The 27,569-nt window shown below is 44.1% G+C and overlaps 1 protein-coding gene across 3 annotated transcripts in view; it reads right to left on the bottom strand.

Moving 5' to 3' along the window:
* Nucleotides 1-1,328: 1,328 nt before the first annotated feature.
* Nucleotides 1,329-27,569, bottom strand: part of LOC118171476 (multiple epidermal growth factor-like domains protein 6) — a 187,508-nt gene continuing 161,267 nt past the window's right edge. For 2 of the 3 annotated variants that reach the window (XM_035334625.1, XM_035334626.1), the window contains 15 exons: nucleotides 27,250-27,378; nucleotides 22,819-22,947; nucleotides 21,023-21,151; nucleotides 20,818-20,943; nucleotides 19,660-19,788; nucleotides 19,339-19,467; nucleotides 17,749-17,877; nucleotides 13,066-13,194; nucleotides 11,957-12,082; nucleotides 11,148-11,276; nucleotides 8,790-8,918; nucleotides 8,345-8,473; nucleotides 7,575-7,700; nucleotides 4,622-4,750; nucleotides 1,329-3,577 (listed from right to left, as the gene is read on the bottom strand). In XM_035334625.1, coding sequence (XP_035190516.1) covers nucleotides 3,498-3,577; nucleotides 4,622-4,750; nucleotides 7,575-7,700; nucleotides 8,345-8,473; nucleotides 8,790-8,918; nucleotides 11,148-11,276; nucleotides 11,957-12,082; nucleotides 13,066-13,194; nucleotides 17,749-17,877; nucleotides 19,339-19,467; nucleotides 19,660-19,788; nucleotides 20,818-20,943; nucleotides 21,023-21,151; nucleotides 22,819-22,947; nucleotides 27,250-27,378 — 1,877 coding nt within the window. In that variant the 3' untranslated portion in view covers nucleotides 1,329-3,497. Of the gene's footprint in view, nucleotides 3,578-4,621; nucleotides 4,751-7,574; nucleotides 7,701-8,344; nucleotides 8,474-8,789; nucleotides 8,919-11,147; nucleotides 11,277-11,956; nucleotides 12,083-13,065; nucleotides 13,195-17,748; nucleotides 17,878-19,338; nucleotides 19,468-19,659; nucleotides 19,789-20,817; nucleotides 20,944-21,022; nucleotides 21,152-22,818; nucleotides 22,948-27,249; nucleotides 27,379-27,569 lie in introns of those variants that run through there. The other variant, XR_004753230.1, reaches the window with a different exon arrangement.

Below are 27,569 nucleotides of genomic sequence, written 5' to 3' on the forward strand. Positions count from 1 at the left end.
TTCAGAATGTTCATCCTGACAGTCCTTTGCTGATGAACCAAACAACCAGTTACATTATTTTAGTAGTAATTAAGCGCACTTCCCACTCACCTGCCACAATGCCAATCTATTAGAAAGCTGATTGAGTAGCTTTTCCACTACAAAAAGTCCATGCAGTCTAATAAAGACTATTTTTCAGGCACAGAATTAGGTACATTTGTTAATGTGAAGTAAGGAGCATCAAAACGTATTAATGATATCATAAGCAAGTAAACTGACAATAGCTAACGATGAAAGGTTTTAATTCTTCTTTTAGAAAATGACATCCTGAAAACATTTTCCCCGCTTTGTGAAAAAAGTGAAAGCCTTCACAAATAGCAAACCAAGAAAAGACATTGAAAAGTCTTCTTTTAATATTTTTTAAATACTTAATTTTTATTTTCATCTTTATATGATTGTGCTTTGTTCGATGTTTTGGAACAAAAAAATCATATTGAGCCCCAGATCAGAATGATCTGTTTAACGGCACTGAAGTGAACTTCTGTCCCCAGGGCAATAACATAAAGAAGCTAAGAAATATTTTGAAGGAGGAATTAATAAAAAAGACTATTGCATATGAATAGTTTTGTATGAATTGGCATTTTCCAATCTTTAAAAAAAAATGTTTGCTGAAAATATTTCCCAAGCAGATCTACTTGGGCCCCCGATTCATTGGCACAGGCTCAGTATCAGTCACTTAAAATACGTGTTTCATCATGTACCTAACATTGTGACATTCTTTAAAAATACTTAATACAAAATCTTTTACTTCCTTTATAGTACATATTTACAATTCTAATATCAAGATACTGTGGAAAATGTAAACAAGAGTACACAGGTGTAAAGAATATGGCTTGGGAAAAGTTCCCCGTTTGATTTAATCGCACACAGGTATACAAAGATAAGAAAACAGTACATTTTATAAACTGCTGTCAAACAGCAAAATGTAAGTTCTTGGGTTTTGTGCATTAGCTGCTGAGTAACCACACCAGACATCGGGCATCTTTCTGAGAACCGAAATGTCCAACAGACAGGACTGGTGCTGGCGAAGGGTCGTGGAGGTAACCAGAGGCTGGGGCACACATCTCACAGGAGGCTCCGAGGGAGCAGGGTGCCCTCAGTCCTCAGCAGAGAAGACCTTTGGAGGTGCTGTTGCTGTCTTCATCTACCCCATGGGGGCTGCAGACAAGGTGAAGCCAAACTCTTCTCAGACATGAACATTGAAAGGACGAGAGGCAGTGGACAGAAGTTGAAACATGGGAAATTCTGGTCAGAAACTAGGAAAAAAAATGTGAGCATGCACTGGGCAGGGCCCCAAAGAGGTTGTGGGCTGTCCATCCTCGGAGATATTTAACATTACTGGATGATCTCGCAGCAACCTCATTTAACTTTGAAGTTGACCGTGCTTTAAGGAGAAGCCTGTACCTCCAGAGGTCTCTTCCAAACTATCTATTCTATTATAATATGACAAATTTTGAATGTAACGCCTGCATTACTGTTGTAGTTTGTAGTAAATACATAGGATCAAAAGAGGTCGGTCGCTTGACTTGGATGGTTCTTTTTCCCCAGCAGTTACTATGATGATATCTAATTGTCTTGCACAAGATTTACCTTAACAGTTCCAATTCAGTTAAATTGTCCCAACTTCACACCAGTTTCAGATCAAACCTAGGCCAGCACATCTCCAAAAGAACATATAAAATGTCATAGCTGACAGAAAAGGCCTGCTGAGAACCACTCGCTTCTGACTAGTTTGGGGACAACAATTTTGTGATGTTTACGTCATCAAGCAAAGGTTCTAGTGATTTATTCAGCTATAACAAAGAAATGACAAGGGATCAGAATCAACCCCTGAGATTTTTCTGGCTGAAAGCAGTTGGTTAATTAATTTGGTCACAGTCACAAATATCTTTACTGAGTTTACGATGGCTTCCAATACATATGAAGTGATGAATAGCAACAATAAGCTTGAAAAACACTTCCCAAACCTGTATTGCTTTCAGTAGATCACAGTTTGAATTACAGTCCCAGGTGAGCAAGCGGAACTTGCTCCGTAGCAGACAGCTAATGGCCGCAGATTGGGTTAAGACCTGGGGTGAACCACGGGGTAACTGTTACTTCACATACTCATTAACCAACTGCAACAATAAACATTCTTAAAAATCACAAGTTAGCGTCAATTATTGTCACTTTCTCTCTTTTAAGACAAAAATATTTTCTCGCAGTGTTGCAGTTTGTTGTGGTGTGTGAACACAAGTCCTGGAACAGCTCGTACTACCTTGCCCCCAGTGCCCACGGTCCTGGTGTCTTTTACTAAGTGCACTTTTGATCTAGTCAGACTCAAGAGGTTACTACCAAGGTTTTGTAACTCTGAACCTAAAAAGAGGTGAGAAGAGGCACTCTGAAATCTTCTAGCCTGGTTAATCCAGAATATCATAATAAAGAACATTATTTCTGTATAACGACTTGGTCCTATATTAAGGAACAACCTGTGTAAACATACAACATAGCACCAAAATGTCCTTGTTCTAAGTGAACAACAGCAGCTGTTGAATGGCATCATGAAGGACTTTTTAAAACTGGCGGTGAAGTTATTGTGCAGTAAGAGCACATTATAATCCATTACACACAGAGCACACATTATCATTACACATACATATCCTTGCTAACTATCCACTTTCTCCATCCAGGATAAAACTTTCTGCATTTGATGTTAGAGTTTTACAAGAACAGCACAGTCTGACTCGACAAACCACTGAGAAACTCAGCTGGCAAAATGGGAGAATGCAGAAAGCCAGAGGAGCCTGACAGATGACATCCTGCTCTTTAGAAAAGAGACTCGGATGCAAGCAAGATACAGATGGAGACCTTCTGACCCATCCATACTTGAAATGGCACATATTCTTCAATTAATTAACATCTTAACAAGGACTGTGGTGGATTCTTCATCAGTTGCAGTATTAAAATTAGACTGGATGTTTTTCTAGAGCATAAGATATTTTTCAAAGAGGAATTTGGTGAATTTCACTAGTTTCTGTGCAACGTGATTTTGCAGTGAATCCGTATTGGCTTCTTAATATGTTAAGCACTCATTTAACTTCATGCCGGTTGTCAAGTGGGTTTAGAAAGTCACTTGTAGATGGTGTGGCTCACTGTCAGTTGATGTGTTACATGCTGCTTATCCTGATACTCTCTGGAGCTGGTTTTACTAAAAACATGTCCAAGCTTTCAAAGAATGAATTATCGTGTATATCAGAACGAGTGTCCCGAGCAGATTAATGGAGGGGCAAGAGGCTAGGAATAAATACATGAAACAGATTCAACTTTTTAAAAGGATCCAGCTACTAAATGGCCTCTGTAGTCTTCCATAAGAAGTGTGAATACTTCAGCACAACTCAAGCTGAATTGAATAGCTGTTTTCATATCCAAATTCAAATACCGTCTGTGCATATAAAACAGTTCATTTATTAGTCCAAATGTTACTGTTGTAGAGCTCTTGGAAAAATACTCCCTCTTTCTTGAGTTTGTTCTTCATAAAAAGGAGGCTTTGGAGGGCCACCTAGAGAATTAAGTAGAAACGCAGTCTTAGGCCTATATAACATAATACTGAAATATTATATAGATTATACAATTTACACTTAAATAATTTAATAAATGGTACCCTTCAAAGGAAGGGAGAGGACTGAGTTAACTGGCTTCCTCACAGAGGCAGATGGAACCATCAAAACAGTAAAAGCTACTCTTAAATGGAAGGTTCCCCAAATATTTCCTAAACTAATGGCAGACGTGTATGGTAACACCAACGAGCCAGACATGTTTAGACTACATGTGAAAGGAAACAGCACACAGTACTGTAAATCATGAAGAGAAATTACCTAAATTAAAAACAAAACAAAACAACAAGAGAACAACAACAAAAACACAGACAGACAAAAACCTTTTGTGACAGCATGCTGAACTCCTTGGGCCCTCACAGATCAATCCAAGTCTATTTTTCAATGCTTTATCTACTTATCCAGCCACTTAGCAGATCTCATCAAGCTCTTCAAAACCTGCCATCTCTATGAACAGTATGTGAGTGTGATGGTATGCACAGCAACTAAACCTCTTCATCTCACAAGGCTGTGGGATATCAGCTCTTTCAGGGCACAATTTCATACCTACGGGCACAGAAGAGCGTACTGCTGTGCTGGAGGCAGACACAGGAACCCTTAAGCAAGCAGCACAACCTCTCCACATCACAGCCTGCTCTGAGGGGAAACCAGCTAGACCAAGGCCTCACAGCCACCCGGAATGAATCCCAGTGTCTGCAGTATCCTCTGGCATTTGTGACATCAGGCTCCTGGGCCTTTGGGAGGGCAGCACACACCAACACAACCCTTCCAAGCAAAGCTGCGTCTATCCTGGGCTCTGAGTTTTTCACCAGAGAGGGAAGTGCAGAAGGGCTACTGCATCACACAGCCTGACGCAGAAACAGCGGTGGCTGCTGCTGAGCAGCATGTTGGCATGATGGGGTGCTACTCCTGTCCACGAGGTCCACTGACCATGGTCAGTGCATGATTTCTTTGACTAAGAAAGCCCGTGCACCACCAGCTTGTGTTACCTTCTTTGCAGGTTGGCCCCATCCATGTGGCTGGGCACACGCACTTCCCGTTGTAGGGATTGCACTGGGATTTGCTGGCACACTGGCATCGCAGAGAGCAGTTGGGGCCGTACTGGTCCGACTTGCATCCTGGAAGGACAGAAGTGTTTGGAAGAGGGTGAATGCTTCTCCCTGTTTGATGGCTGTGCTACAGAAGAGCCTCCTTGAAAATGCGTGGACAGAAATGGAAGGAATTGAGACCAAGGACAGCATTCAGGGCAAAATGCAAACACAGTGAGAAAATTAAGGATATTTATTAAAAAAAAAATCATAAAAGTCCCTGGGACAGAATATAAACTTCACACATGCTCTGGTGAGAATGTAGACTTCCATCAAGTTCTACAGACAAGGGGAAGCTTTGTTAGGCTCAACTGCTGAAGTGAAAATAATATTGTTTTTTAATCTCCTGCTACCATCTGGCGTAAGAATCTGGGTTAGAAGAATTAACCTTGTTTTGCCCAAAGTTACATGCTTACCAATATAAAACTAAAAAAAAAAAAAAATTAAATCAGTTATTATTACGCTGTATAAGAAACTGTCTTAAATAATAACATGCTTTTGCTGTATTTCTGTCAGGAGATACAGATCAGGAAGCTGCTTAGACACCTACATCTGCTAATATTAAAACATAACATTTTGGAAAGCCTTGCAGGCCTCAAGTTTCATCTACCGCGTGGTCCACCCAAACTGTAACCCAGCTGTCCTAAAGAGGTTCCCGGAACGGGAATCTTCCCCGGTGTCCAACCAGGGGTTGGCAGCCCCTGATCTTGGGATTTGCTCAGGAAAGTTCCTGTCAGCGTCCTGGAGCCACACTATCTCCTGTGGCTCTCTACTGGCTTGGCTGCCAGCGAGCAGCAGCAAAGAGCTACTCACAGAAAGTGGGACTGGAAATTAATCCATTTTATGTATATTCATACATCGTGCTCTGATCACACAACTCTGCTGCCTCCTGGCAATTTCAGCTCACAAAAGGTCTCACTCCCATCTACCTCCCCTGCAAAGGATGGACAAGAACATTTCATGCCTAGGCTGACAAATGCTCATTGCAATTTTTTATGCATTTGGAGCACAGGCAGGAAGAGAAAGTTAGCAGCAGGTCACAGGGCAGGGTGCTAAATGCATTGTAAACAATGGCCCTCTCTCCCTCACCTCGCCGAAAACCGCTGTAAATAATCCAGGCGCTTGCTTTCTCACGCAGGCACCATGAGGTAAATAAAAGTGCTCCCGAGCCCGGCATCAGCTGCAGCCCCAACACGTGGCAGAACTCTCCCCATGTGCTCGGAGCTTGGCCTTTTCAATTAGGAAATGTTATGAGAAAAGGTCTCCGCGAACACCTCTGGACCTGATTTTAATTTATGTAATACCACATTTTCATGTTAATAACAATGTGTATTTAAGACATCTGTTTGAAAGTCTGCAATGTTAATTTACTACAGAAAAGGAGCGCCCATAAAAGTCTGTTATATTCTCTCTCTTTTTTTTCTTTTTAATTAACATTTTGCCTGTTTAATGGGTGCTTTACCAGAGTTCAAATTAAAATCAGGCCTTTTATCTTTATGGCTGCTGCACAGACACAGCTGCTCACAGTTATATCACAGATGAACTAAGCCTAATTGAAAATAAAAATGCAAATAAAACCTACCCCATAACAGCTTTTCATGGATGGGGGCTATCCCAGTTGATTTAAGAAAAATAAAAATGACTCCTAGATTTTGCAAGAAGCAAGAACTCGGCTCAGATTTTTGGTGCTGAGCTTCCCCCTTGCGTTCCATTTCTGCTAAAATTTCACTGGCAAGGCCTCTGGGTGCACAGAGCCCTCCTCGCTGCAGGGTGTGTAAGTCCCAGTCGCACCAGTGCCTGGAGACTGGGTTGCTTCTTTTTCTAGCCACGTGGCAGTGCAGTCCTGCAAGCAAACCATTCTTCCTTTTATTTTTTTGGATTGCACTAGCCCTTAAGCTCCCAGCGATTACTTGACCCCTCGCTTGCATTAATAGCAGGGTATTTAAAGCTGTTTCCTGCCCTCTCCTAGAATGAAAGGAGGAATAATATTCCCCCCTTGTGATTCTGGGGCTTGGGAGGATTGTGGTTCCTTGTGTGATCCTCCAACATTAATTAGCACATGGGCGTTCACTCCCTTATCTTGTTTGCCACGATGTTAGGATCACACATCTATTCTTACACTTGTTTAAACCAGTGTGATTCTTTCTACCGATTACCCTAAATTTCCACCAGCACAACTGAGATCAGAATCTGGCTCAAGAACCTTGCCTGTCCTTACTGCGTCTCAACCCTGCAACAGTTTCATCAGTTGCTTGGTTTTCTTCACAGGAGAATTTTCTCACCTATTTTTATACCCTTGTTGCAAAATAATCCTGCTTTTGTGGGCCAACCATTTACTAAACACACAACCAAGTGTCTGTGCTGCAAATGAGGCAATTCTATTTGGATTAAACGTTCCCGGACTACCGCTGAATCCCAGAGCCAGGAACAGCTGTTGCAGCTCCATTACCCTCATCTGGAGCTGGACACTTTTGCATTGGTCTGAATCCCCCACAAATGTCCCTGTGACAAAACATCCACGTGATCTGATCCCTTTGTGCCCACTCATCTGCAGAACCTGTGGGCTTCTCGGTGTGCTGTTCAGCAGCACCTGTTCTCTGAAACTCAATGACATTTTACTGCTGACCCATACATGGTTTCCCTATCAGTCTATCAATTTAAATATTGATTAAATCAAGAGTACAGCCTGGTGCTAAAAATGGTGATAATATGCACAAGAGTAATTTGCTGCAAACAATGTGTTCTTGAATTCTTTGTACTGGCAAATGTCCTTTCACAGTTGTGCTCAGACCAAAAAACGGGTCACATTGGTTTAACTGTGTGTAGTTCAGCCCCTAGAAAATATTCCTCTTACCACTGTCGCACTTGTCTCCGGTCTTCCCAGGTGGGCAGAGGCACTTCCCAGTGGCTGGGTCACAGGGAGCTCCTCCGCAGTCACACCGATGCTGGCAGCTCTCTCCAAACCACCCACTGTCACAGCCTGGTGGGAAAAGTGTGGTTTTAGGTGCACTGCACGTGGGCATTGCAAGAAACACATCAGGCAAGAGGAGCTTTTGAAGGATGTCTCGGAGAAAAGCTCATAAACTCTCAGCTGAACCTTGTGCAAATGCCAGCGTTAATGAAGGACTGAATACAGTGGAACAGGCATAATATTTATATGAACTCTCTTTCTGCTGGTTTCATCTAATCCAACATATCAAAAGTATCTGTAAATCTGTCCCAAAATGTTACTGGCACTTATTTTCCTTTTTAATTAGAACTCTTCAGTAGACCATTCCATAACACTCAACTGGCTTGACATGCACCAATTTAATAATCTTACTTGGAATTTTAGAAGCAAATTTAAAATCAGTACAGGGAACTTATTCCTAATAAGCAACATGTGGAACTCATTGCTGCAAGACAGCATGGAGACCAGGACTTTCACTCCGTTAATCAAAACCAGGTTAGTTAATTTATAAGGAAATGAGAACACCCAGCTATGTAACAGGTAAATGATCACACGTTCAATGTTCCAGGATATTCACAAAGCTCAAAATATGGAAGATGTTGCTCTCAGCAAACAAACTTTTAAATGATTGTGTGATTTATTTATTTTTTTTTACATCAGATGGGTGTAAGTACCTTTGTCACAGTGGACACCCTGATAACCTGAAGGACAAATGCACTGCCCCGTCACGGCATCGCAGCTCGCTCCATTTTTACAGGCGCATGCATGAAGACAGCTTAGCCCGTAAAATCCAAGGGGGCACCCTGAGAAATGAAAGTGTCAAGTGAGGAAAGTTTATTAAGAAAAACATACATCCCTTTAAAATCCTCTGTATTTGCAGCTACCTTCCCTGGGAGCCAACAAAAGCGGTATTTACCATTACTGCTAATAATCCCATCTGCTCTTAAACTCACCAGCAACACCCCGACGTCAGAGGAATGCAAGTTACTATGCCTGGAAGCAGACGGGTGATCTGGAACACCCCCAGAACTTTAACTGAACCGCCGCCGAACCGCTCTGACACCCCACATTGTGTTACTGCTGGAAACCAGGCGACCCGGGCTGCTGCGGGGTTCTTACTGTGCTCGCAGGAGCGTCCGTAATACCCTTCGGGGCACCGGCAGCACCCCGTGAACCTGTCACAAGTGCCGTTGTGCTGACACATGCAGTCCAAGCCGCAGCCAGAGCCGTACTTCCCAGGGAGACATTCTGCTGACCACATGCGGACAAAGAACAAACAAACAAACAAAACAAGAAAGAATCAGTGACCTCACCCAGAAAAGCTCCTACCTGACAGCTTTTACAGCTGAGATGTAATGCCCAAGTAATAACTTGCAGAGCTCAGGTGAACAATTGTTATGAATTTCCTTCTCTTCATGCAGGTGTGCTCACTGAAGGCACGGCATTTCTGCACTATTATTACATGCTTACTTACTTTGATGAGAATTGCTTTATGGATGTTTGAAGAACTCACTTTTTCTGTACTTCTTATAGTCTACCTCTTTAAATTCATCTCTCCATACAGTCCATGTTGAACCTTCACACCCCCTAAAGTGTCTTGAAGCCACAGAATAAATGGTGTCTTTTCTTTTTTTTCCCTACATCTACAGCAATACTGTCTTTAGACACTTCCAAAGTGTGAAAGAAAACACAGAGCTTTTCCTCCTCTGTGTTATCATTGGAGATCACACTATTTGACTCCTAATAAAAATGGGAGGTGATTTTTTCACACATAGTGACAGACTTTCCACGTATAATTAGATATCTACTTTTACAGAACTAAACACATCTCAAATTGCTGAAAGTCAAGTCATGCAAAAGTGACTGTGTCAATACAATTAATCTATGCATCATTTCTACAGAAGTTAACTTCCACGGCTGTGATAATTGGAATCTGTGCAGGCCGACTTAACTGAGCGTGGCCATCCACATAATCAGATTCTAACTCTGCAAATGTCAGACAAGATCTTTCAAGACCATCATATCTAATCAACAGAAAAAAGACGCCTGATTAGCTTTGATTTCTAGTCAAAACAGACTCAAAACCATGCTGCTGTGGAAATTAAGGTTGAGTTTTCCAATAGCTTAGTATCTGTCTCAAAAGATAAACACTGAAGATCTTTCTAACGACACCACACACCGTCCTTTACGTGATGTGTACATGTCTGCCCCGGTACTTGACAGCAGAGACTTCTTGTTTAAGCACACCTAGGGGATGCACACGTGATCTGCTATTCCACATGGTACCTGCATGACCCCACCAGGGCCTTGCAACCCAACCGCAGCCCATGAGTGGTTACAGAGATTTCAAGGAACAGACACAGAGTTGAACACAGCCTACGCAACACGCTATTAGCCAGTTATTGGTTAACTGCACTATTTTGTAGGTGTAGTTTAGTGCTTGTCCACTGTGGGATTGATATGATGACTCCATATATGCATATATTCTTATATACATGCATATAAGAAACAGGTCTATGACTCTTGTCAGGTACAAAGGGAAACAATTGCATAGAAGAATTCTGCTTAAAACCTGTCCTTTCTGGGTGCCTCTATAACAACCAGTTCTTGGTAGAGATACGTATGGAGTTGGAGCTGGTTATTCAACCAACGTCAGGGGCAGGAAGGCCGTAAATGAGGGTCCTGGAGAGTGCTGAGGACACTGCACTCTGGCAGCTATAATGTAATTATGATATCATGTTAAACGTGAAGCTGACCGTTCATTTGACATCATATCAGTAAACTCATGGTTTCCTGCCCACCTAAGTCCGTAACTCTACAGATATCTCTTATCTATAACGAGAAATGGGAACACAGAAATGCACTCTTTTGGGAGATGGGATGAAGGGAAAGACACATGAAAAGATTACGCTGGGCTGGCAGGAGGTTTTCTGGAGTGAAAACTGAGCATATTCTGTTAAGTGTGCTTTGCCTTGTGTAAGGGAGAGCTGACATGGAGAAGTAAGGATGTGATAGCATGACAATTTCAATTGCTTTGGACTGATGTTGCCAGAACATCAGAGAAATCAATACATGGGAAGTTTAACTGCAGTCCAATGTCAAATGGAAAAGAATATCAAGAGACTGTAATGAGAGGACAGAGATGCCGTCTTCTTCAAACTTTGGCAGAGTGTGTGAAAGAAGATACAAAGCAATGTTCCCATGAAAAAAGAACACAAAAGTTGGACAGAAGAAATAAGAGTCCATGCACAGGAATTTATGAGGATTAAATTATGAGGACTCACAAGGAAACTGCCTCTAAAATAAAATATCTAAAGCTCTAACTTGAGGCAATACAGCAGGAGAGAAGCTACTGAGATGAATCCAGCTGGGAGAGAGTCCCGGCTAAAGCAAAACCTGTCCCTGTTTGAAAATCCACAGCCACTGCACACCCCTGCTGGAAGGTACACGTTCACTAGCATCAAAGCAGAAAATTACCTTTCTCACATGCTCTTCCTGTCCAGCCGAGTCCGCAAGTGCAGCTGCCATCCACGTGGTCACAGATACCGCCGTTCTGACAGGCACATGTCAGGCGGCAGTTGGGGCCATATTGTCCCTGGGGACACACTACAGAGAATTAACAAAGTTTGGAAAAAAATAAATTAGCATCCCCCAAAAAAGACGAAGGTGACAGGGATTAATACAAACACATGCTCCCCACCGAGTATCCCAATTACCTGATGTACCTGAGGACCGTGGGACACATGCATTTCTACATTCTGTCCTTACTAGCAATTTCATCCAAACACTCCTTGTCTCTCCTGATCATCTCACTTAGCTCCACTCTATATTTGCTTTTCTTGCTCTCCTCCCTTTGTCCCATCCTTCAATGCCTCCTCTTCAGCAAATCCTCTCCTTTCACTTTTCTAGTTAAAGTAATTTGCTAAATATAGCCCCATTCATCCACTGTGCTCTCACAGTGCTCACGTTGTGTGGCATACACTGCTCTTCTCCCCAGCTTTATGTTTGTGCAGTCTCTGAAAGCAGTGACTTTAGTTTTGTAGAGAAACCAGAGCAATGGTGCTGCTGGTGGAAAAAAGAGGTGAGATGTGGGCAGGAGACGGGCAGAGGGGGACAAGGGCTGAGATCCTACAAAGTACAGCAAGCTGCAGTGTTATCAAGCACACGTTGGCTCCAAATACATTGGGAAACACATCCATAAACAATGTTTGGCACTGAGTTTTATTTGCTGGTTGTTACAACTACGTGCCCAACTGACAAGATGACCTCAGGTCCCGCTTTGTTACCTTGCTGACAGCTGGGTCCCGTTTGGCCCGGAGGACAGGTACACTTGCCAGTCCGTGGGTCGCACTGACCTTTACCACATGCACAGAACTGGGTGCAGTCCTTCCCAAATCGATTTTCAGGGCAAGCTGAAGGAAACACAGTCTTTTGTTAAACACCCTGGGTATCCAATGCCAGATTTCATTTCCAATGAAAGCAGGATCCTACAGGTAGAGTCGGCTTCCTTTTTATCCCAGCTAAAGTGCTTCAAAACTACAACTGTGAAAACAAAACCCACCCAAAGACATGACTGCTTCCTTCTCTGAAACTTTTTTTTTTGAGGTTATAAATAAAATTCAGGCTTACACATGAAATATTGAGTAGGTTTTCCACCAGAAAGGTGAGTGCACAACTGAAATATCAGCTGCACATGCTTCCAGCTAAAGATTTCTTTCCTTCTTTAATATTGATGCTCTCTTACGCTGAAGAGCCAAGCTAGAGATGCCTGAGCATTGTGTTTCTGTGAATAAGCTGAGGAAAACTTCAGAAAGTGACTGAATATAATAAAACATCAGGTAAGCTCTGATTAGCACTAAACCTCTATGGTCAGTACAGGTATTGTAAGTGGAAATCCTAATGGTGCTGCGTTTACCCATATAAGGAGATCACAGCTTTGGAAATACCACAGAAATTCAGTCACAAAATTTAGCACTTAAATAGAGAAGTAAGAGCAGGGTTGCCATGGAGCCTTTACCAGTTTTGCCATGACAAAACTTGATCTTTTTCCCATTTATTGAAAATAATGGCACCATAGCGTGAAGCAAAATATTGAGATAATTTCTCAACCTAGAAATTTTGGACAGGAAGAAGGAACTTGAGCAATTCATGCTGAGTTGGCTCTAGAAATAAATTTGGGCAAGCAGGTTGTAATCCTGGGATGAGTGTCCTTGTTTCTACTCACGCAGAAGAGAGGGAAAATATTTTGCAAGAGAATTTTTACAAAGCTGGAATCCTGATTTACAGTTCAAGGAGGAGGTAACCGGGATCTGTCTGGTTTTATACTGACAAATTCTTCTGTGGATTATTCTCTCTGCTATTTTTTGAACGAAGCAGAACATGAATGTTGGCTTACTTCTACTACAGTCAGCTCCAATGAAACCAGGCGCGCAGTCACAAGTTCCCGACACGGGGTCGCAGTGGCCTCCATTCATGCATTTACAGGCTTTTTGGCAGTATGAACCATAAGTACCTTTTGGACACCCTGTTTAAAAAATAATAATAATAAAAAAAGTTAATTAGGCTATGTTGCTACTGGGACCGTTGCACTTCATGTCATAAGCACTTTGTTACTTTCATCCAAAATTAGATTTTCATTTTCTAAATCTATTTGCTTCTGGAGGGCCAGAAGTAGGCATTGACAAGCAGATGGTTGCCTTGGGCAGTGCTCTCCTCTCCAACTCCAAGTCAAAGCCCTGGGGAGTCTGCCCGACTGCTGCTACTGAGCCTGCTGCTCCTGGCTCTGCTCTTCCCATTTCTCATATGTGAAGGTAGCAAGAAAAGCAAGCCCGGCTCTTCAGACATTTTTCTCCCAGGTTTCTATTCCAAATCAATGCGTTCCCCCTTTCCATGGCAGAGATGGGGAGATGGGGCCCTGGTCCCTCCTCCTCTGGACAGCAACAGCCTGCCTGAGTCCCTGCCTCATTTAGCTGTCGTTTTAGCTGACCAGTTCTAGGCAGAGGGCAAGTCTCATCCTGTAAAAAAAAAAGTTTAAGTAGCAGAAAGTTTGATTCCTCTGTAACTATTTTTTCACTCCAAACTGGCGTTTGCATTGCTCTGGCAAATCTAGTGGAGGGCTATGAAAACATGCGCATGACAATAAGACGAAATCTCAGGAGACACCTTCTCAGAAGATAGATACAGCAGAGAGGTGCTTTAAATGCAAAGCCAAAATTTGTCTGAGAAAAATAAAGCTTTTTCTGGGTGATAGCAAATATTTCTGCTTTCTTTCTGGACAGCTCATGTTGAAGGAACATCGAATACAAGATCAGGAGGACATCAATGCATCTGCCACACTTAGCTCATGTTTTCAGGATACTCTTTAGAGACACAGAAGCTGGAACTGAGGAAAAGAGCTGGGCAGAGCTGCTAGGCATGTTCCTCCGGCTGCCAGGGCTGACTCCAGCACACCACCACCGCTTGGAGAAGCAAGTTGCTCCCCCAGTTTCCCAGTGTACTGGAAGGGAGAAAAGCCAGTGCTTTCAGAGCAACATGATCATCATTCTACGTTTGCATTCATGCTGCTACCTCTGAATGACGTTTCTTTGCTCCTTCCTTCCTTCTGTTAATCCCCACCAAAGGAAAGCCTATGGCTACTTTGGCAATCTGGCTGAATATATATTTGCACGTCTCCAGGCAACAGATCTCTTGCAATCTGTGCATAAGGAACTTCATATATTTTCTCTCTTTTCTGAAGGCATGAAAGCATAGTGTGAGTGCCTGGAGAAATCCATGGATTTTTTGAACCACTCAACAGAGAGGGAGAGCTTACGGTAAAGCTTTAAAGGGATGCCTTTTAAAATAAAATTGAAAATTGGCTTCTGCTCAAATCAGGATAGCAGATCATCAGGACTAAACAGATACACACTTTTCCAACATGCGGATACTCTCCTCAGCCTTTCTCAACCATGGCTTCTTCTCAATGAATACTTCGTCATCACTGCTTCCATCTGTCGGTACAGAAAATCTGTTTCATGTGCAAACCCTGGCATCAAGGTGTGAGCCCTGCAGCACCTATTAGATTTCCACTAAGAAATGAAGCTAAGGACACACCCTGATTCAGTGATTAAATTGGACTCTGAGTGACTTTCTCCTTTCCTCCTCCCTTTCCTTTCAGTCATCTTTTGGCTTTCCTCTCTTTTAATTCAGTTTCCCACACTCCCATACACGCAGATTGTCCACGGCAAAGCTTTCAGAGCTGTTCCTCAGCTCAAGACTAGCAAGAGCTGTTCCAAGGGGATGCAGCAATTCCCCCCGTACCAATTTATTTACCCTTGCAGCATTTCCCTTAGCTTTAGTCAGTAGGAAGCAGCAAAAGCAGGGCAATCCCATTGGCTGCAGTGTTCCCATGATTACTAACAAGGCCATCTCAGCTGCTACTGCTTTGCAGCAGAGCTTCTATGCAGAAAGCTTGGGCAATTTACACAGCGTCCTGCCATTTAAGCAGGCTCGGTATTCATAAAGAGGGTTAGCCTCTAACCACCAGTTATCTAATAAAGACATTTTCTAATTTAACAGTTTCCTGTGCATCTGACATGTTATTCTGAGAACGGCAGGGGAAGCGGCCAGATTTCTAACTCATTTCCTGATTTTTTCCTTCTGGTTTGGGTGGGCTTGCCCCGACCAAGAGTTCCTAAATCTTTTCATACCAACCACGTACTCTAGGGCTTTCCCTACCAATATTATTAATTGCACTGTCAGAAACACTTTTTGGAAGCATCCTCTTACCTACAGCTTGTAGGCAAAGTCGGTGAGGTCTTTCAGAGCTCACCCAGCTCAATAAATGTCACAGAGACGTAGGATGGTTTTTCAGTCCGTGACAACAGCCCTTACTGGGTTTTATTTCTAACTTCTCTCCAGTAGATCTGCCTATCCACTGAGTTATGGACAACTGATGGGAACCTTATTGCTAGTTTGTCTGCTTCCTCGGGATCCTGCCAAGAGACTGTTTCAGCTCTTCACTCCAAAATTTGAGAACATGAAAGCCTCGTTGCTCTTGGCTCCTGGAAATTTGACTTCCCAGCCAACTACACCTTTTATAGATATTTTCTTGAACCTTTTTTCACAGTACTATAAATACAGCAATAGTTGCCAGAAACCGTTTCCAGCAGCATCCAACCACATGTTGACTGGACTGAAGCCCACTTCATGTCTTTGGGAGCGGCTCCCTGTGCTGGTTTTAATATTATATCGAAAGCTTCTTCATCTTGGAGCAGCCCCAGCTCTTTCTGTAGTGAGGATGGCAGGAACAAGCAGTATTTCTACCAAAGTCACGCTAGCTAATCTCTGGTTGTCAGGCAGTGTCACTTCAGAATCAGGTCCATGATCTCTCAATCCACTGACCTAAATCTAAAACTAACTCACACCTGAACTGTTTTCCTTGCTTGCCCAGAGCAACATAAGAGAGAATATGAAAAATAAACCATAGATGCAAGACAATTTTTTTCCTCTCTGTGAATCTCTACCATTTCCTTCTCTCTCCTGTAAAAGTTTAACAAAACTCTATTTATTATGTGAGAATTTGCTGTGCAAGACACTGTTTATTTATGGAATCTAGGAGAACACAGCGCTGCGAAGGATCATGTCCCATATGATATAGATTAATCCTAGCTACATAGAAATCCATGACAAAATGCCCTTTGAATGTAACGAAACACAGATTTCATTTTGTAAGATTTTTTTATATATCAAAACTTGAGTATAATTATTAATGTTTTAAATTTTAAATTTTGAAGGGAAATCCTAAGGATCTAAGCAAGCGCAGGGACATTTATTATAATCTGTGGAGATTTAGTACCACATGCACAGGTAATGACTACTGAAAGATTACTACATAAAAGGTAATAGGCTAACCATGATTAAGTCTTTTAAAATGACACTGTTAAATAGTTGATCTCCACTACTGCTCTACTATAATATTTATTATAATCTAATGTATAATGGATCCAGATGGCTCTAGTCTAGACTTTGAAGGCTGGATTTCAATCTTACTTACAGTGAGAACTGATGTACAAAGGATAGAATCAATCCTTACATTTACATTTATATTTTAAAGAATAACTTGTGATGACATGACGGTAATACAAATGTCCGTCTCTAAAATGAGCCTCCAACCTGCTTGTGCTCAATGAATAAAGCACAGGTTAACCCTTACCAGAGCCACGCATATTGCAGTTGGCCTCTGTATCCAAACTGTCACCCAAAAAAGCAAGCAAACCAAACACAGCCACGCTGAATTCCTAGGAAAGGAAAATCAGCATTTGCCAGAGAGAGAAAGACTGAGCTTGAAAGAAGACAGGTTTTTTTCCCTTTCTTTCCTTTTTTTTTTTTTTTTAATAAGACTATTACAAGCCACAGAATAAAAACAAAATTAAAGTTGTAAATAAAAAGGTAATTAACTGTCTCCTTTTTTGGATACTTTGGTATATGTTTCTTATCAGTTGCCACATTCCACCAGAAACAACTTTACAGATGTCCTAAAATACCGGCATGAGGCATGTGGATCTGGGAATATTTTTTATGATGGAGCATTCAGCCAACTGGCATTTTGTCCTCTATGCTAGTCACCATTTTTCTATCCAGAGTAACAATTTGTTTAATTTGATTGTTCCTCAGAAGGCCCTACAACTTAACTGACTTTATGAATCACTTAGATTTATTGCCAATTGCAGCTTGTTGTTTTATAATAACCATTTGTCCTTACTTCAGCACTCAGAGATTTCGGCAAGTATTTTGGCCTGGGTATTTTGAAATGACAGAGCAACCCAATATCCATGCGTAGCTGAAGATGAGAAGTGTAAACGCAGAGAATTACATTGATATTCTTCAGCACAGCATGAAATTGGAAAGAATTTAGGTAGCAAATGATGCTGGTCCCCAGGAAAAAAAAATCCCTTGCAATAAGGCAAACATTTTTATTACTGTAAATTAGCATAAGCTACTTTATCTCAGTCAGTGCTGAAGGTAATGACAAAGATGAATTAAATGCCTCAGAGTGTCTCGGTCCTCCCCCAGATGGGCATCCCGGGGTGATACTCACGGCGATCGCAGTGGGCCCCGTGGTACCCGGGGCGGCACGCACAGTCGCCAGTGACAGGGTGACAATCCTCCTCGACGGAGCACTGACAGCCTTGGTTACAGTTCTTGCCATACGTGCTCGGTGGACAGGCTTGGGGAAGAGGAAATGTAAACGAATAAATTAAATTTGTCTTGGTAAATATAGCACTCAAACAAAGAGAAAGCTCAAATTTATTAAATAAAACCCCTGCCTACAGAACTATGCCATCCTCCGGGACTTTGGATTTATTGCATTTACTTGGGGGTTACTTCACTGCTTGATTTTGTTTCGTTCAGTCAATTTGTGACCAACTGTCAAGGGCCAGGTACAATTTTCTTGTCACTAGAGAAAATCATAGGGAAATGTCAGGTAAAATTGACTAAAATAACAGTATAACTCACCAGGGACCAGGCATATGGATAAAGACATTCTACCTTTTGCAGGGAGTTTAAACTTGCAAAGCTGCTTTGGCAGAAACATTTTTACAGGTTTCATTTCGCCCGTTGACAGGCACATCGCCTGCGTTTTGTGAACTTTCCCTGTCTAATTCCTACACGGCCGCTCACTGCATGACTGCTGTAGCTCGGACCGACCTCAGAGGAATCGTGAGGTGGAGCGGCAACAACCATGGCTGGCAGCTCTCAGCACAGGCCGAGCTGGGCCATCCCGGAGGAGGAGGCCTTGGACTGTGTGCAAGCCACCTTGCAGAGAGGACGTGAGGGGAGGGGAGAGGCAACAGAAGGTGGCAGGAGCACAGCCGGTAGCTGTAGGTGTTCCAGCAACTCTTACTGGCAGGAACAAGCAATATTCAGCTACCCCAAATCCTGATTTTTGCCTTGAGTGGCCCCAGCAGCAGCCAAGCCCCGTTGCCATCTTTCAGTGCCGGCTCAGCCAGGGCCAGGCCTGGTGGTTACTCACTGCCATGTCTATTAAGTTGCACTGGTTTGGGGGAAGAATTTAATCCTTTAGTGAAGGATGGGGGATCCGGATGTCAACTCTTTTTGGATGTTGCTTTTCTTTTGGCTGAAGCAGCGCTCAGGCAAAACGCAAGGAAGAACCAAGACAACACTATGCAGCCAGGGTCACAGAAAAAGCCTACTTTCAGAGACAGCTCCAGACAGCCAAATTCAACACTGAAGAAAAATTAGATAATGACATTTCCATGAGCTCTGATGGGCAGGAACAGAAGGTCTCTCACATGGACCAGGCCAACAGAAAGCAGAGCTGCTGCTTTACCCGTGGCACCTCGTGACCCTGTTTTTATCCAGTTCAGTCCACAGTTGCTCTCTGCCAGCCTGAGGGCTGGAAACATCAAGAGGACAAGCCTCACCTGCCCAAACCACGCTGAGCACAGAGGTGAGAACCAGCCAAATAATTTGGCTGAGCAGCACACAGTGCAGGGAGCAGCTGCACACCACACCCCAACCCGTGTCCATCTTCACTGCTGTGAGTCTATTTTCTCCTTCTGCCTCACACACTAACTATATCATCGGCTTTTTACTTAAGAAATTAATTGATCCCCTGTAGGTGTTTGTTTTTTTTTTTTTTGCTGTTTCATGCCTTATAACTTACTTCTCTCGCAGCTGATGCCGGTGAATCCCGGAGGACAGCTGCACTCGCCTGTCACGTGGTGGCAGGGGGTGCCAGCAGAGCACCGGCACCGTTGGGCACAGCCTGTGCCGTAGCGGCCAGGCAAGCAAGCTGCAAGGGTGACACCATTAGCATCTGGGTAGGACAGCACAGAGCTGCCCCCTTGGACCAACCCGCTGCACCCATCCCTGTGAGCACTTCAGAACCGACCCAGAGTGAGAGGATCTGGCCACCCACCGGGATCGGGGAGGAACACCCACGCCAACCCAAGTTTTGCTCCCTGAATGCCCTGCAGACACTCACGTTTGTCACAGTGCCTCCCTCGCCACCCCTTTTCGCAGCGACACGCTCCCGTCTGGTGGTGGCAGGACACGCTGTGTATGCAGTCACATTGCTCCTCGCACCGCTCGCCAAAAAATCCAGGGGGACAGACTGCGAGGAGAAGCAGACAGAGAGCAACAGCTTGTGCTGCTGCACGGAAAGCACTGCTCGCTGGCGAACGCGCCAGTATTGTTCTTCTTGCACCTGGCGGTGTGTATTTAGGGGACTGCATGCCCAGAATATGTAATTGAAGTAAAATATGTTAAAAAGATTATAAGCATTTATCATTGACTATTAATGAGACCACACATGAAAGATTGTAAAGACTTGCTCCTAGTCTAGAGTACAAATCCAGATTGTCTCTTTAGAGATGGCGACGCCATTTACTTTTACAGTTATGTGCACAGCCTGACGGACAGCCGTCTGAACAGTGAGAACGGTGTCCATGTGCTTTTTTCCACCTCACGAGTCTCTACAAAGTGATTAAAGAGAAATGGAAGGGCTTTACAGGTCTCCTTGGTGGCCAAGGCTTCAGGAGTCCTCAGCACCTCATGATGAGTCACAAAAGTGCTTGTGGCTTGCGAAAGTCATAGCAAGCCAGTGGAGGCGCTGAAGGCACATTTCAATCATATGACACCTAGTGCTTAGGAGGTTGCTATTTAAGGGATTTACCTGCCAGACAGCTATGTCAAATTTGGGCAATTTGGACCCATAGGCTGGACATGTGAGGTAGGTGCAACTTGAACCATAACAGCCTGATTTGCTGAGCTGCCCTCAATGACACACAGATGCAGCAGCGTGCGGCTGATCTGGCAAATTCTGCTTGCAAGGCAATTCCTTCCATGTGTTCTTCCTTGGAGCCGTAAGGCCAAGAAATACCTCTGTTTTCTTAGCAGGCAGGGAACAGGACTACAAGGACATAAAATGATTTGGAGCATGGCATGTGTTTGGGTTGAGCAGAGACCTGCCTCCAGGGCTTACAGACATGGTGAGCTCTCATACCTGCACCATTTCTTACCGGCCTACAGACTAGCGGAAAATTAAGATACAAAATAGAAACAGACTGCATACTGCAGCAGAAACAGCTGACTGCAGAAGTGCATGCCAAAAACAAGAATCTAAAGAAGGAACTGCCCTCACCAGCATCGCAGCGCTCCCCTGTCCAGCCGGCGTGGCAGATGCATTTCCCCAAGTGCCGGTCACAAGTGCCGTGGTGGCAGCTGCAGTTCTGCCCACAGCCCTCTCCGTATCTCCCGTCCTCGCACTCTGGAATGAGACAGCAGAGTGACAAAGGCCGGGACAGTGGCATGAGGCATGGGAATGCTGCAAACACGAGGAGACTCACTGAGCTCACAGCCTGCTCCCGTCCAGCCCTCGGGACACCGGCACTCGCCCGTCACGCGGTCACACGTAGCCTTGCTGCGGCAGAGGCAGCGCTGCAGGCAGTTGGCGCCGTACCGCCCCGGAGGACAGGCTGCAAAGAGGAGTTAACAGCAACAGCCTTGAATTAAGAATAAGAAGTGCAGGCACGCACAGGGTGAACGCAAACTTCGCCCAGCTTACACCCTCCGTAGCCCCGGTGGTTGTGTAGGTAGGAGGAGGTACAACATGATACAAACGGGGTCCACGACTTGCAAGGAATTACATCAATAAAACTGTTCTTGAAACAAAATACATGAAAGGGCAGCTGATGAAGTGAGTTAACTACGATCTGCCAAACAACCTTGAGACTTTCTGTTCACACCTATGAAAAACAAATCTTGGTTCCCAGCGGCTTCCTCAGCACCAAGGAATGGAGATATTGATTTGCAGCTTTCAGCATCAATTTGTACTGTGCTCTTAAAATCACAATTACTTTTCTAATGAGCAATTGACCTCGCTATCCACAGCGGGCTGATAACATTTTACAGTTTACCTAATTTTAAGTTAAGAAAGTTCACTGATTCCCATCACAGTTGGAGCCTATGGGTAGAACCTATTTTTTGGGCACAAAAAATAGAGATCTCTGGCAGAGTGGCACATTTTTAGAATACTAACAGGAGCAAGTTCTCCCTCTGCCAAAGCACAGTCACAGGAGGGTGGCTCAGCCATCCTCACTCACTTATTCTACCTCATAACTTCCAAAGGGAAAAGAAAAGGTACAGAAATCTCCAAATGCATCATTAAAGAAAAAGGGTATGTTTGGCAATGTCTCCATACTTGGCTGTTTTACTTGTGCTTTGGTTTAGGGTTTGAGGCCTTTAGGCAAACCAGGAAATTTTAAAGCGTATTTCACACGTGATCATCACCAGTTTGGTGCTTTCCCAGCTTTGTATCCCTTCATGAAACGTCTTCTTCATATCAGGTTTTAAAGGTGGACCCCCCCACCCCAGCTAGCTTTCATCCCCTGTACTCAACGTCCTCCTCTTGTTGCCCTGAGCTGGTGGTTGTCCCAAATCCCAGCTCCCCACATGCACCTGCAGCCATACACGCACCACGCTCTGGCCATCCCTGCTTACGTACAGTACAAGGCACCCGAGGGGCAGGCACACAGACAGCACCCTGCTGCAACAGGGAGGGACAACTTCAGTTTGGCTACAGCAGAAGAGGATGTGCAACACAAGCGACAGTGCTTTGCCAGCCTCCTTCCCTAGGACTGCTTGGAGCTGGGCTTGTGTTTGAGTCACACACACTGGGGTGGGTGCCAAAGCTGGAGCTCCCGATGCCTTTCGCATGTTCTGGATTTGGCCTGTGTCTGGAACAACGCACGGTAATGACGTGCATCAGTCAGACACATGGGGCAATAAAGCAGAACATAGAAAAAATACGGAATTGTGTTTCAATGGCATAAATGGAGGTTTTATGGACCTTTTCTCCCTCAACCAGCCAGCCTTCAAGAACAGCTCTCTGAGAGACAGCTGGAGATCAACTCTCCTTCCAAGCTCTGCTTCAGCCCCTTCTGCCTCGTGTACACTGAGCTCCCGTGCCCAGCCCAACACGTGTGCCCGTGATGTGGTTCACAGGTTGTTCTAACGGACTGGGCTGCACTATTGTGCAGGTGCAAAACCACTGACAACATAGTGATTCAGCTAGCAGCGAAGCTCCAAGAAGTTTCATTTTTCCTTTCTATAATCCTTCAGTAGGGGAGTGAAATTCCTGTACCTTCTTGGCAGGTGGCTCCTTTCCAGCCGGGGGTACAGGCACACGTGCCGGTGACGTGATCACAGAGCGCTCCGTTGTGACAGTTGCAGGTGTGAGCGCAGCCTTGCCCGTACCTGTCCCGCTGGCAGGCTGCAACGAGAGAAGAACCATAAGCAACCAGAGCACACCAAAGGAGGCATCGCGCGGAGCAACCCTGAGACAGACCCCGGTGCTGGGGAGATCAGCTGGAAATTGGCTGCTGATAGTACTCTTCTCACATCTTAAGTGTGCCACACATTAACCATGCCTGACACTAAATAACATGGCTTAAAAATATGTATCATAGCACGTTCTGAGGAGACTTTTATCAGAGGGTAGGATCTCTCTGGTGATGGATCAGCTGTCATCCCCCTGCCCTGCGGAATGTCTTTGTGCTGAACTAATGGTCCAGCAGAACCGCCAGCCTGACAGCCCGGATATTTATTTGCATCCTGGTAAGAGAACTGACAACTTCATTGTTTTCATTGTTCATTTTTCACAGTTGGATGCATCAGCTCACCCAGAGCCTCATTCTTTTGGTCAGAGAGGAGTGATATTTTCAACACATTCAGTTAAGCAGCTGGCTCCCAGGTGAAAACTTAACACAACCATCTCACAAATATACACTTGCCGCAGCTCCATTTCAGTGCTGCTGGTGCTGCCGCCCATGAAGAATGGCAATGATAAAATTTTTCTGGTCTCCAATGCACTGGAGATTTGGATAGCTTTAAATGGTGGAAAACTGACAACCCTGCTACTCTGTTTTCCTGGAATATCACCCGCAGAATACAAAATGAGTCGCTGAAGTTGGATAGCCTCGTTGCACGGTTCTGGGTCTGCATTACAGAGGCTCTCATTCACTTGCACGAAGCTGTCAGAGCCTCTCATCCCTGCAGCACTGCTGGCATGCACTGGAGAGGCGAGAACAGCTCTGATCCCCGATCCAGAAAAGCGTCCTTCACACGCTGAGTGTGACATCTTCCAGGATCTGACCCAAACTATCACTTTCCACGGAACCTCTCCGCCTCTGAGGGTGTCAGCTTGCAGAACTCAATGTAGTGCTGCAGGAGGACACATCCCAGGGGGCAGAAAGGAGGAGTGAAATCATCTCGACCTCGGGGGTGAGTCTGGTTGACAGTATCTGACCCCTTCACAGCCCTTTTCTTCCCATCTGAAGAGTTCCAGCTTCCTGACGTGGTTCTCACAGACACTGTTCCTCCCAGGACTTCTCAACTATGTTAATTTTTTTTCATCGCCTGGCCCCCATCCACATTAAAACCACAAGAAAGTGCAGGAGCACAGTCTCATCACAGTTTAAGTTTGTTCTGCAAATGAGGCCTGATTGCCAAGTTCAAGTTGACGGGTTCAGCCCATCTTACAGAGCTCTGGCTCAGTTTTGGGAGCAGAACTAAATATTTCCACAATACAGACCAGAACTGTAACATAACCATGCCAAAGGAAAAACCAGCTCATAACCAGGTCCTCTGACTGGTTACCAGTGGTTTGTGGGAGGTTTTTGGAATATGTGTGCAAAGCTCTTGCTCTATTACCAAGAAGACAAAAGAATTTTCTAGTGAAAATCCTAGTAAGAAAGCAGAAATTTCTGGAGAGGAAAACTTTAATTATTCTACTGGGTGCATACAAACATTTTTTAGCTTCTCTGTAGGACAAACCTAATTATCAAACTACTTTTCTAAAGAATAAGATAAGTGGAATACTGCAGTTGTTGTACAAAGTTCCTCAGCTGAGTGTACAAATATCCCTGGGGCTTTTCTCCTCTCTTTATGATGAGTGCAAAGGAAAGGAGCAACAGCAAGGTTTAAATTATTACACTTCTTCCTGCTTCCATTTTTTTCTCTCAGCGCCTTTCCTCTGTGAAAGGAGGAATTATTCACTTGATGTCTTTAAAATCTGCTTTTACGTGCAGCGTGAGGAACACATGAAACTGGAGGCCAAAACATTCAGACTGGAAGTCAACATCTATCAAAAGTGACGGGGAGCACAGGGTAAAGATGTGCGCTACGACTCAATAGGGTGCCCAGAAGATTGGATTTCATGCGGTTTCCACAGATTATGCTTCCCAAAATGAAGCTGCTGCTTTTAAAGAACAGGAAATTTGCAAAGGCAAGTGCTCACACACTATGAAATGTCAAAACTCTGGTTATCAGTGCCCCTGAGCAGAGACTCTGGAAGAGCCAATCTTTCTGTACTCATTTATCTTAAAAAACAACGTGCTCTCTTTTTATCACAAGGAACAGCTTCTGTGGAGGTCCTGGGGAGCCCCAGCTGCTTCAGAAAGAGGCATTCTTAGTGCCTTGTATCTTCATGCCAAATATCAAGTCATCAGTTTTATATCTTTGCAGCATCATGACACTCAACAAAACAGCTTAATTCTTAAGCACCAGCAGTACACCTAAACTTCCTTCTTGGAAACCTGAAATACCTTAGGTGGACGCTTAAAAATTTTAAAAATAATAAAATAAAATGAAATTGCCAAATACAACCATAAGCTGAGGCAGAGCTTGCTTGGCAGATTTCATCCCAAATGATTATAACTCATTTACAAGCAACTGTAAAACACAGTTTTGTAATGGAAAGCGTTAGGTAGCTTTAACAAAAGACATTGCTGTCCATATCTCCCATAATTAGATAGAAAATTATTATAACTCATTTACAAGCAACTGTAAAGCACGGTCTCGTAATGGAAAGTGTTAGGCAGCTTTAACAAAAGGCATTACTGTCTGTATCTCCTCTAATTAGATAGCAGCGTATAAAATGCATTGCATGGCCAGCTTAGGATCAATTCAAATCCCATGATGTCAAAATTATTCCTCAATATCCTCCAGCACGTTGCCTGCAATCTGATTACTGGAAAACAAATGCTGATCTTCCAGCTGCTGAAGCTGGCGAGGCCCAGGAAAGGGTAGGGTGAATATTAAATGCCAGGCAGGGACGAGGAGTTGGGGCCAAATGTCCCCAGCCTATGGCCGCGATCCTTGGAGCAGCTCTGGAGTTGAGGTCAGCAGCTCCTGGAGGCACAGCACCAGGGCCCAGGCCCTTGCGGGGCTCCCCCCTTGTTTCTGAGGGGATCTTTATTGCACCTGTGGCTGTAAAAATCAGGCTCCCTGCAAGCTTCTCCCCTGCCCTCAAGTCCCTCAACAACACCCCAGTACAAACAGCGCAGTGTGTGACCAGGAGACCCGGAAAGGGGCCCCTGCCATCCATTTGTTAACACCTGCTGTAGTACAAGGCGTTAGCAGCCAGTCAAAGTCAAAATGAAGATGCATCATCTAGCCAAGGGAAGAGCAGTTTGCCCTTCTGCGCTGCTGGCTGACCTTGCTCTTTTACTTACGGGCAGAGGAGGCCTCGGAGGCTTTGGCATCTTAACCAGCACGAAGAATAAATCAGCCTGGCACAAGGCTCTAATAGCTGCGGTGTGAGAGGATAAATAGTTTCTTCCTCATGTGAGAGAGGGGCACAAGGCCGTTGAGAAAGAGCTGCATTTCTTAATTGAATTTAATGAAATATGTCAGAACAGAGCTTTGCATCCCTAAGACATCCCAGAGAGCCTGGAAGGGCCAAGGAGACAGATGGCTCTATCAAAAGAGCAGGGGACTTTACGGGAGAAGCCCTTTCAGAAGACAGGCTGGGTGGTGGAGGGCAAATGAGGGAAAGATGCCAAGAGCAAGTGCAGCCCTCCGGCAGGGCTGGGTATATCACAGCACCTGGCTGGAGAACTGGATTGTTTTGATACAAGCGCCATTTCTAAATTAAATTATTTTTCTCCTGCAGAAATCTGCAACCAATGGATTAAAGAAATCTCGTAAAGAAGTGCTCACTAACAGCAAAAGTTGGCTCCATGTACACTGCTGTACGGACCAGTCCTCCTCCTAACCCCAAGACTGTGGGATAATCCAGGCTTGTGAAAATCCAGGAAGCTGACTTCTTCTTCTTTTTTTTTTTTTTTTTTTCCAAAGCAAATAACTTTTCTAAGAATTAGTTATAAAACTGTTTTCTCATGGTCATATAACAAAACAGTCCCTTCTCCGATTTTTCCACGTTGTGCATTTGTAATCTGTCGCTTTATAATTGATAGTCAGATGAGATACACCAGACGCAGACACGACACTTCACCTCCTGATGCTTCACAAAAATGTAAAGATTCATCACACAGTCAGATGTAGCACTGCTATTTAAAAACCAATGCTTAAAATATTCGAGAAGTCCCAACATCAGCCAAAAAGGAAAAAAAAAATCTTGATTATTTACACTGCTACCATTTTTTTTTTTCCTTTTTTGGCTTTGTTGGAAAGGAACGTGACCCAGCTACTGTCATACCCTGGTGGGTCACCCTCCGTTCCCAGAAGAGACCCGTGCCAGGCTGACGGGGGCCGCGGTGGGTGCGGTACGTACGCTGCTCGCAGGTCTCTCCCAGCCAGCCGGGGAGGCAGCGGCACGTTCCCAGGACGTGGTCGCAGCCTGCAGCGTTCTTGCAGTTGCACACCTGGTGGCAGTCAAGCCCAAAAAATCCTTCTGGACAAGCTGAAAATGCAAAACAAGCATTTTTAGCATACATACAGATATATACATATAATACATATATAATTATTGTATCCTGAACGATAATAAAGCTGTAGGCATACAAGTGTATGTCATTCATTCCACAGAAATCCTGAATCATTCAATCTCAGGAACGATGGTGCTCATTAAATGAGCAGTTATTCCACAAAACT

The sequence above is a fragment of the Oxyura jamaicensis genome, chromosome 9, assembly GCF_011077185.1.
Source record: "Oxyura jamaicensis isolate SHBP4307 breed ruddy duck chromosome 9, BPBGC_Ojam_1.0, whole genome shotgun sequence".
In the NCBI taxonomy this organism is placed as follows: Eukaryota; Metazoa; Chordata; class Aves; order Anseriformes; family Anatidae; genus Oxyura; species Oxyura jamaicensis.